The 11,646-nt window shown below is 36.0% G+C and overlaps 1 protein-coding gene across 1 annotated transcript; it reads left to right on the top strand.

The window, feature by feature from the left end:
- The first annotated feature begins 7,109 nt into the window (after window positions 1–7,109).
- LOC133292144 (uncharacterized) lies at window positions 7,110–7,836 on the top strand. Its single transcript, XM_061490519.1, has 2 exons — window positions 7,110–7,593; window positions 7,694–7,836. Exons 1-2 carry the CDS (start codon window positions 7,110–7,112, stop codon window positions 7,771–7,773), a joined length of 564 nt encoding a protein of 187 aa, XP_061346503.1. The 3' UTR covers window positions 7,774–7,836.
- Window positions 7,837–11,646: the final 3,810 nt, after the last annotated feature.

The following is an 11,646-nucleotide window of genomic DNA, read 5'->3' as shown; positions in this document are numbered from 1 at the left end:
TCAGCCTTTTGCTGAGTAACTGCATACACTCGGGCAACGGGAGGTGGGAGAGGTAGAGATGGTTCCTCAACCACAATAGGAGCCGGAGTAGCCTGAATAGTAGAAACCTGTCCCCCATTAAAGGGGCAGTCCCTAATAAAATGCCCAGGTTGGCCACACTTATAACACAGTCTTTGCTCTTTTCTGCAAACCCCTGCATGAACTTTACCACATGTAGCACATAGAGAAGCAGACTTAATATTTCCAGGCTTAGAATTTCCCGCCTTTTTGAACTTACCATCAGACTGTCTAACATGCAACCCTTTTCCTTTAGAATTCCCAGAAGTGTTTTTAGGACCAGAATTAGGAGCAGATTGGTCCTTATGCTTCCTTCTATAGTACTCTTGAATGTTTTTACACTTTTTAACGAGTGCAGCAAAAGTATCAAAAATGTGTCTTGCAAGTTTTTCAGAAATATTATCATGTAGTCCTCTATGAAATTTAAATACCAGATCATCCTCAGTAGGTGGAGCTATCTGGAAATGAGAGTATTTGGCCAGCTTATTAAACTTATTCAGATATTCATCAATAAACATCTGGCCCTGCTTTAGTTCTTCAAATTCACCCTTCTTCCTTATCCGGGCTTCAGCCGGAAAGTATTTCAGCAAGAATTGCCTTTCAAATAAAGGCCAGGTAATAGCATAACTTTGACATTCCAAGGGCTGACAGGTATTTCTCCACCAATCGGCTGCATCATTCTGCAACATATAAGAAGCATACAACAATTTCTGCTGATCATCACACTCCATGACAGTAAAAATGCGATCCAATTCTTCTAACCACTGAATTGCAGCAATAGGATCAATGCCTCCTTTATAATTTGGTGGTGCATGTTTTCGGAAGGCATTAAGCATTCTTTCTCTTTGCTCTCTATTAGTGGCTTGCTGTGCCATACCACCCCTGTGACTAGATTCTTCATTCATATCATTATTTCCTTCACCCTCAACAACAATGGGATTATGAGGAGGAGGAACATGCTGTTGTGGTTGTGGCTCAGGTTGTGGCTGTCGCTGTGGTTGTGGCTGTTGTAAAGGCTGTGGCTGTGGGTGGACCTTGCCCACCAGCCCTCACCTCAACCAAGAGTAATCTCATCATTCCAATATTCTCCATTCTGCTTGTTGCCATCATTTCTTGATTGGCCAACCTATTAGCCTCTAACAGGTCTTGATTTGCTTTCATCATCACTTCCAGCTCTCGCTGCCTAGCTGCAGCCATATTTTGTTGCATCTCAGTTAAGGCCGTTATCATTGGATCTGGCTGTGAAGTATTTCCCCGCTGATTTATTCGGGGTCTAGCCAAATCTGCTAATATTGGATCGGTCGGGTCAATAGGAGGATCAGAAGTCCTTCTTGGGCGAACCATAATTCTGCATATTTCACACAAAAGAATGAGTTAGCTACGCTCACACTCGGTGATCAGACATGCATATCATAGTACTCCAAGAAAAACTCAAGAATATAACAACCCGAACAGTTCATGCAATATTTCACAGGCTCTTCTAGAGAAACTGCTCTGATACCATAAATGTAACATCCCCGTCTCGAGCCGGTTCAATTAACATACATATGATAAAACAGAAAACAGCGGAAAACTTAACTTCTGAAAATACGAGCTAACTTTTTCTTTTTCTTTTTAAATTCTCATTCGTCGTAAACGAAAATCGGGCAGAGTTTCCTCTATAAATCGGACAACTGGAGATTTTCCAATCCCACACAGAAGCATTTCCTGATAAACAGTTTATACAGCATATTAATCCAGAAGTACCAATCATGCAAATATATAATATATACCAAGTTCCTATTTAATTTTTTTGGAATCTCAAGCTCTTTAAATCCTTCAAGGCTGAAACATCAAGGGTATGTTTCAAAGGATTTTCTTTCAAATTTAACATTCTTACTAACTCATCAAATTTCCTCTTATTCAAGCACATTAAACCTTCCCAATACATACAATAAATCTTTGTGCATCACCCCTAATTACCCTATCAAGGCCGAAATCTAGGGTATGTCACCATGGGATTTTTTTCCAATTTTTATACATGTTCATATGCTTATTCCATATTCCTATATCCAACACGTCATCAATTCAAATTTTAAACTAATTTATTTCACACCAACACATGCTCACAATTTCTATGACACAAACCATCAAAATAACATCATGGAAACAAAGGTTTCTTACCATTAATCAACTTCCCAAAGCCTAGAAAGCAACCTCCAAGCCAAGCTCCATCAAAAACTCACTTTTTCCACCTTGGATGAATAGTGCACGAAAATGGGGTGATGGATATCTCCCTCCACAAACGAAATCAGCTCAAATGGAGGGGTGGAATAGCTTCCTTGGATGATTTCCTATGAGATTGGTATAATGGGTCAAAGATTTGGTTGCTTAATCATGGAGAAATCAAAGAAAAATCAAAACAAGCCCTAAGCTCTATTCTCCATGGCTGTCACGGTTTGGGAGGGAAGAGGGAGAGAGAGAGAGTGTGAGAAAAAGTGGTGACTTTGAGTCACTTAATGTACTTTTTAGCCTATGTGGCTTTACCAGATGTTTTTCCTACGCATATTTTTACTTAAACTGACCCGAAATTAACTTAAAGCTACGGACATATTTTTATTTTTCTAAAATCATTTACATTACTTTTTATTTCTTACAAAACAATATTCATAATTCACAGTATGGTTTTTGCACCGTTTTTGACGAAATGCACTGTGAATCACTAATTGTACTTCGTTTACTTATGAAACTTAAAACTTATAAACTTATCATTTTCTTGGGCCTATATTGACTTTCTTGGCATATATTGGACTTTCTTATTCTTATTTCATCAATTATTTATTCCTGGACTCTACCGGTTGCTTAAACAGCAGTACAAAATACCCGGTAGAAACACTATTCACGAGATTTTCACGAAAAGTGCCAGACTATACAATTTTTCGTTCTGAACTCATATTTGTCGTCAGAATTATCAAATTATGTCTCTAAAATTATTTTGCTCTTTTAAGCTCTACCGGTTAATTCACAAAACTGTAAATTCTCCGGTAGAACGCACTGTTCATAACATAGTCATGATTACAGTCAAAATACTCGGAATCACTCACTGAATCTAATTATGGGATTTAAATCCTTAAATTAAATCTCTAATTAAGATTTACCATTTAGGGTCATTATATTATACATATAAACTAAGGATGCACAAATAAGTGAATAATCCTAAGCCTTAAAATTAGGCATATCTGAGAGGCTTTAGAAACAAATTAAACCAAGTTGAAAATATAAAAGAAAAATAGAGGAGAAAAAACTTTAATTGAATTATTTTTTATAATTTAAATTAACAAGGTAAGATCTTTACGATCCTTGTTGATCTTGTGATTTATGAACTTGCTATACTCTTTTGATAAGGGTGTGTATGGGTCGAATTGAACGGAATTTTTTTTAAAATCAAACTGAATTGGTTTAAACGGTTCAGTTCAAAAACTGTTCATAATTGACTCGGGTCAACACTATTCTGAATAAAAAAGAAATGAAAAAGTTTAAAGAAATAAAGTAATAAAAACCAGTTCGGTTCGAAAAAGGTCTAGTTGTTGAATTAGTTTTAAAAACCAATTTGGTTCACGAACTGGTTCTTTAAAAATCAGTTCGGTTCATGAACTAATTTTTAAAAATAAGTTATTTTAAATGCAGTTCGGTTCAGTTTTTTTGGTTATTTTGCATATCCCTATCTTTTGATTTTAGGTAAGATCTCGATTTTAACTACCTTGGGTATAAGTGTTTCAAACAATTTTTGTGGTTGGTATTATTTATATTTAACGACTCTAATTTATTAAGTATGTGAATCGTTGAATGCAAGTGTAATTAATGAATAAGAATAGATGTAATACTTATTATTCTTACATTGATCTTGTCCCACAAAAAAATTAGAGGATGTGCTTTTTTTTGGTGAAAATAAAGTTTACGTGGGGTTAGATATCGGTGTCCCACTAGGATTAGGGCAAACCCTCCAACCCCTTTAAGAATTTATGGGAGGAATTATATATCATATCACATTGGCTAGCGAGATTCGAAATCACGCCCTTGTGGGGGTGTGAGCCTTATCTTTAACCAACTGGGCCTTCCTTCGTTGGCTTTTTTATATTATAATAACATATGGGTAGGGAAACAAATATTTTATGTTGTGATTGGTTAAATTCTTATATTTTATATTACTTGCTATGAATTTTTATATAATAACATCATATTTATTATTTGTGACATTTATAATTATTTTGAAATGTTGGATTCAATTTGAATATGATTTTAAGGTACAAGGTTATACAACTTTACTTAGTGCCTGTTTGGATCCTCTTATTTTTAAGCTAGAAGCTACTTATAAACATAAGCTAGGCCAAACAGATTTTGGGAAAAACTCTTATAATGAAAAGCTCTTTTTTTTATAATGAAGAAAAAAGCTGAAAACTAAAAGCTCGTAGGAGGAGTTTTTTTTTAAGCTCTTATCTGCTTTTCTTGAATTGTGTACTTTTTTTTAAACGAAGAGTTATAAAGATAGAGAGAGAAATAATTTTCTTGAAACATGTGCTTTTAAGTAATTTTTAAGCTAAATTTTTTTATGTAATTACCAAACAACTTTTACCTTCTTTTTTTAAGCTCTTATTTTTAGCTTTAACTTATAAGTAGCTTCTAGCTTAAAAATAAGAGGATACAAACAGGCTCTTATAAATGGAAATGGATTGATGCAAACCAACAGTTGATTTCTTAAAAATTTTATATATATATATATATATATATATATATATATATAGGGACAAGTTATATTTACAAACTTTTTTGTTTACAAACTCTTACAAACTACACTATCTTCTCCCGGGAGAACACTCATTACACTATGTTCTCACGGGAGAACATAGTATAATTTGTAAAAATTTTCAAAAAAAGTTTATAAACGGATCCTTCCTCATATATATATATATTTGGGATTCATGTTAGAATTTCATAGCCATTAGCGGGGTAAAGATTTAAGTGTATCTAATTTTGTATGTGTATACTTTATTTCAAATAGGGCTATCCGTTAGATGGAACCGTTGCAAAATAAAGACCATCCTTTAGAAAAGAGGACTTCAATGAGATCAAGTTGCCCCCAATAAGATGGTATGATATGACTTGAATAGAGAAAGAAAAAGGTTACATGTTAGATGAAGTCGCCCATAGGAAAAAGGTCTTTAGGAGGAAAAGAATATTAGTAAGGTGGAGCTGTCTTTGTTTGATTCTCTAATATGTGATCTATATCGTATTAAATTCATGATTAATTATATTTTGTAAATGATCTTTACATTTCTTTATAACTTGTTTGATTTTATGTTCTTACACATGCTTTATTTGTCTTATGTATATAACTTACCTTAATGATTCAACTATTTAAGTATATTTATAGCTAAGTTGTGTAGAGCTGAGGTGACAAAACGGGTAGGTCTGTCACAACTCGTCCTCGCACATCTCTTAAAAGTGGACTAAAAATAAACACACCCCGTTTTATAGCGGGTTGGCAGGTCTACCCATATAAAAAATAAAAAACTTAAAAAAAAATCTTATTTTGAGTTTTATAATATTATGTTGTTTCATTTCACACTCTCGTTAATTTTTTCCAATCCAAAGCATAAATGTATGTTAATATTCAATTTGACTGTCTCTAAAGTGAATTAGAGAAATGATTTTGGATTGTATTAAGTCTCTAAAGTATGAATTATATTTTGTTGTTGTTGGTAACATATACATTGTGTATCATGAGTTAGTTTTGTTGAGAGATGTTAGAAATCTAAGGGGAACTTTGCCTAAATTTCAATAATGTGAAGTGTTTGAAATTTCTTTATGTTTAATATGATATTGTTAAGGGATTAATGTTTTTCATGTTGTAGAAGATAATTTTATCTTCTACACACATAAAAGTGTATGTGGCCTATGATTTTTTTTTTCTCTTTTTTCTTCTTATATAATCTCACATGAATTCCACATACTTTTATGTATATGTAAGAGATAATTTTATTTCTTATAACATGAGAAATATTAATAATCCCTATTATAAATGATAGACTTGCGAGACTAAGGTTGTTTGGATTAATTTAGCATGTGTGCTAGTCAAATTTGGGTCGTAACACATTTAAACTTAGTATTTGATTTTCTTTAATCAAATTTAATATTTTTGCTTCCTCAGCATAAAAGAAAAATCAAACCGAGAGAGACTTTCATTTTGAAATTTTATAATTAGTTATCCTCTATGTTCGAGCTATTCATTGAGAATTACGTGATAGTTGTTTCTTAATTTTACGAAATTGAATTATGGAATTACGATACAATCCCAATCCTAAACGGCATTCCAAACCTAAAAACTAAAATTACTGACGCCTAAGTCCAATTATAAACCCCAATTACACGCGCTAAATGGGCGTTACTTTATTTTCGATGGGAAGGTTCATTATATATTTGGCATTGCTGTTGCATATAGTTAGTGACAGAGTGTGCTTTAAAATTCAGCGACGATGCTGAAGTTTTTACTTTGAAAACAACAACAGGCAATGACACATCACGGAGAACTGAATCAGTTGCAATGCCATTACTTAACGAGTGGAACGAAGCAAACAAACACCCTCTTAAATATTTTTGTTATGACTTTTGCCATCATATCCTGCTTTATGACAAAGATTTCACCTCGAATGTAGCTACACCCTTCAATCAAAACATATAGCGTACTAAATATTGCTCACCTTCCTCCTAAAATGTCGTTGCTGACAGTTACAAATGTACGGTGGTAACATCAAATACCAAACTCAAAACCCGAAAAATAATGTAGCATTAATAGCACACATCATCTACTAAAACTTTTCTTATTCCAATTTGCCTTTGATTCATTTTCACCCTCACACAACACTAATCATCTTACACGGCGGCGAGGTCAGTCAAGGTGGTGTTTCCCCCTTGCTGCCTCCCTCCGCCACCACCACCACAACCACCCAAGTTTTTCCAATTCAACTCAAAAACAAAGGCAAAGGTGTTTTGTTTTTACCCTTTTGTGTTAAGTTATGAGCGACGCAGAGCAACATCATGACACCGTGTCATCTTCTTCATCATCATCATCATCATTTCCAAGCGAGTCAGAGGAGGAATTGCAGCATATGCAATTGGCCCCACCAGCGTGGAAGAACAGGAAGCACCTTTCAAAGCAGCTATCGATGTGTGAAAAGCCACGTGACATTGCATGGGAGAGGAGGCGCAGACAAGAGCGAAGGAGGAGTACCATTCAAGAATGTGATGATTTGATTCTCACGGATGAAGATCTTCATGAGCTTAAAGGGTGTATACAACTAGGGTTTGGATTCAATGAGGAAGATGGTCAAACACTATGCAACACATTGCCAGCACTTGATCTTTACTTCGCTGTTAACCGCAGGTTGTCACCTAGCCCTGTCTCTACCCCAAATAGCCGTGGCTCTTCCCTCGGAGGCCGTTCTTCATCGTTTGGAAGCCCCAGGAGTGACTCTGATTCCTGGAAGATTTGTAGCCCAGGTCACTTTACGTTGTTGAATGCTTAAAAAGATTTTGTTTTTGTTTTTGGTTAATGTGTTTGTGTTGTAGTTTGATGATGGGGTTGTGTTGTGCAATGCAGGGGATGACCCTGAACTGGTAAAGACCAAGTTAAGGCATTGGGCTCAAGCCGTTGCTTGTTCTGTAATGCAATCTTCGTGAAGTGTGGGTTGATTTTGTAAAGAGGGATATTTCTAGAGATGCACGGACAAAAAGGAAAGGAAGAAGAGGACCTCAGGTTAAAGTTTAATCAGATTCTTCGTTGTGGGGATTTTTTGTTGGTGCCTAAAAGATTCAAATTCAATAGGCTGGCTTCAATTCGAGCATTGGTTCAAGGATAATGGTCTAACCAATCACCCCTTTTTCTTTACCTTTTCTCTTCGTGTAGTTTTAATCTGAAACTGTCTCTCTCAGTCACATGGTAAAATACCATAGGATAGAAGGGGTGTTAGGTTATATATGGCATTTCCTTTACCATGTGGAAGATTAAAGTCAAAGGTAATGTATCGTCAAGAGACTCAAGACATCACCAATTATTTTATGAGTAGAAAAGGTTATATCCATCTTTAGCTTAGCACATCCTTTGACTTGATTGTAAAAGATATATATAGAAGTTATTGCAAAATGTAATTGCTGATTTCATTCTGATTCTCTCCTTCCCCAAGTCATCATTATGGGGTTTTTAAATTACGATTTTGCCGGGTAGTGTTGCGGTTGTTGAGAACACTGACCAAAATGTCACATTTTGTCAAAATTTTTACTTAAATGCCACGCGAACAGTGTTTTTTACCGGACTGCCACGTGTCATAATTCGCTACCACTGGTACCGAATTTCATGGCCAATAATTTCGTTACACGTGGTCATATTGCAGACCAAATTCGCTACGAGTAGTAGCTGTTGGGTATGGCTCATACTTCGCATGCTGATGTGGGCTATAATTATCAAGATCAGCAGAAAGACAACTGGGGTTCTGCTCCCAAGTGAGCGGGCGGGGGTCCGGGGGAGCCGCCCCGACAGGGGTCCCGGGGGGAGTCGCCCCGACAGGGGTCCGGGGGGCAGCGCCCACAGGCCCGTAGAGGCTATGTACTATTGTGAGCCTCTGTTTTATTGTACTTTTCTTAGCAGTTTGGGCTTGGGTCCATGAATAGCTGCTGTTAGGATTTTGTAATCCTATTTATATTTGCCTTGTAAACCGAGAGACTTGTAACGAGTGGCGGTGAGGTGAATATAGTACAAACAAGCTGGACGTAGCCTAAATTGGGTGAACCAGGGTAAATCGTTGTGTCTATTCTCTCTCTCTCTCTCTTTTCTTTTCCGTTTTCGATTTGTGTTTTGTCGATTTCCAACAGTAGCGAATTATGACACGTCAACTTTTTCCTGCGAAAGTGTGCCACGTGTCAAAAAATCATTCGCGAACATAATATGCTACACTGGGTAGCGAATTACTACCTGTTTGACACGTGTTATTTTTGCTAACTGTGTATTCTGACGTGACATAGTTCGCTACACAGTGTAACAAATTATCCCACGTGGCATTTTGGAAAAATTTATTGTTGGCGTGACAGTCTGTTAATTTTTTTGGCCAGGCGTGACAAAATGATCACTGTTCCAAGTTGTTGTTGCCACGGTTCCCGCATTCGAGATGTTGTTGGGCCGCAATTTGAAACTCTCCCTTACTTTCAATTTTTTTTTGGGGGTAAAAAAAACTGTCTTGTTGATCAGTACATGAATGGGTATGAAAAGAAACATGCAAGCCAAGGCAGGGTATTCGAAGATTAGATAAGCAACCTGCAGAAACGCAGCATGTCATGGCTAAGAAAAAGGAGTAATTACCCTAGAATTTAGATGAATATCAAAACGTCAACAACTTATGTTTTTATCAAGTGTGTTTTTTAAAAAATAGAAATAAAAAATAGGCATTTCTTTTGTCAATTAAAAGGGGTTTATACCTCTCATTTTAATGCACTCAAATTTTTTTTGCACTCACATCGATTCTTGTGCTTAGCTTTTTTTTTTTTTTTTCAAAAAAACAAATGGGACCCACAACAATTGTGTCTATCGCATAAGATGACTGCTCTCCTTTAAAAGGAGGAGTTGTTTTCCCTTAAAAGTTCTTTTAGTTCTGTACTAGTCGAATTCATACTCTTAGAAAGACAGTGAGTTTAAATAGGATACTAAAGGTGTCAAATTACAAACTTGATCAGGAAGTCAGTAACTTACTAATCATGCATAAGCCTTTAGTTGAGAGGAAATTTTTTTCTGATGTCTCGTTAGTATAAAGAAATTATAGTTTATGACACTCTGGTTAAATGTTACAGATTGATATTAATACCTTCAATTCAGTTTACTTTTTTGTTGTTGTTGTTGTTGTTGAAATAATCATCTTATTCTGTGTACGTTTAATAAGTACTAGAAGGCACTGACCTGGATCAGATGAGGTATCTTATTCATGGCCATCACTAGGAATTTTGCGAGTTCTAAATCCTGAACTTTCCTTTGGGTTGAACAACACTCGATCAAACACCTCCGAAGAAACTTCATTTGAGGATATTAGGAAGAAAGCAAGAAAACTCGTCTTTTGTCATGGAGTAAAACGTACTGGTTAAAGGTAAGAAGTAGTTTGAATATCAAAAGGTAGAGAGTTATGCATGTAAGATGTAACTAGAGCTTCTTCCTTAACACATACAGCTGGAAAATTGGAATAATTAAAAAAATGAGAGCAAGCTCATCTACTTCAAAAATCAAACAAATAATATGTTATATTTCTAGATACAAATACTACGACAATTTACCAATGGTTCATACCACGGTTGTATTCATAAGTTCATGTTGTTATATTCATGCCCTCCGGCCTCCTCTCTTTGTTTTTTGTTGGTTTCTTCTTCTCATTCATCAATTGTTTTGTTTTGTTTCCATTTTATTTCACAAAGAAAAAAGAGTAAATACCCTTTTTGGTCCCTGACAATATCCACGAACCCCTTATTGGTCCCTAGCAATAAAAAAGGGACATAGTGGTCCCTTAAATTACAAAAAACAGGCCATGTTAGTCCTTATGTTAAATCCAATCTAACGGTCCAACTAACGGTGCACACTTGACACGTTAATTTACTAACGCAGATTTGAGTGGTCCACCGTGGATTTCCAACGCCCTTATTGGTCCCTGACAAAAGCCACAGAGCCTTTTTTTGGTCCCTAACTAAAGAAAAACAGAAACATGAAATCAGAAGATTTATATGCAATCAAATTTGTTAAACCAGAAGACATGGATGTACAACAATATAAAGTTTGTTTTGTCCTTCTAGTCTTGAGGATAACTTTGAGGGAAAGAGTGTGTCGTGTTCTTTCCCCTTGTATTGTATCATTGTATGGGTGTGAGTGCAGCTTCTGTACTGAACCAACTCCTCCAAAACCACAAGCGAAACCTGAAGCCACACTCACCCACCACCACAACCATCGAGGTTGTGATTAAAAAAATCCTGACTTACCTCGAAGCTGGTCGGTTAAAATAGAGATATTCCTATAAATTCGGTTAAAATAGTTGTTGGTGCTGATGTAGACTCGTCTGTAACTCATACTCGGGTGGTTACAACAACTGCATTGGGAATTTTTGCTTCTAAGCTGCCAAATGGTTCTTTGAAATATGTGATTAATCCGCTTTGGAGATCTCTGACCTCTTCGTCTGGTGTCCAGCGCCAGGTATGAATTTCCGATTCACATACAATGAACCTACACCCCAATAATCTTATGCCTTCTTTTTCCCTCCTCTAATATTTTCTATTGGATTTAGGTTGCATCTATGGTACTTATTTCTTGGTTTAAGGAGATTAAGCGTTGTAATTCATCCCAAAACCTTGATGGCATTCCTATTGCCCTCAAAGAGTGGTTGCTGGACTTATTAGCATGTTCTGACCCAGCTTTCCCAACAAAAGATTCACTTCTTCCATATGCCGAGCTTTCAAGAACTTATTCAAAGATGCGTAGTGAGGCTGGTCAATTGTTAAATACTGTCAAGTCTTCTGGTATGTTTAATGAGT

The sequence above is a fragment of the Gastrolobium bilobum genome, unplaced genomic scaffold (genome assembly GCF_033153095.1).
Source record: "Gastrolobium bilobum isolate Gb01-03AN ecotype WA unplaced genomic scaffold, APGP_CSIRO_Gbil_v1 utg19748, whole genome shotgun sequence".
Taxonomy (NCBI): Eukaryota; Viridiplantae; Streptophyta; class Magnoliopsida; order Fabales; family Fabaceae; genus Gastrolobium; species Gastrolobium bilobum.
This window is presented reverse-complemented; position numbering and strand designations above follow the sequence as displayed.

What these genes read in the sequence shown, in the direction of transcription:
- LOC133292144 (XM_061490519.1), top strand. Translation starts at nt 7,110, where the DNA reads ATGAGCGACGCAGAGCAACATCATGACACCGTGTCATCTTCTTCATCA. An exon ending in CTGGAAGATTTGTAGCCCAG is followed by an intron (nt 7,594 to 7,693) that starts GTCACTTTACGT and finishes TGTGCAATGCAG; the next exon opens with GGGATGACCCTGAACTGGTA.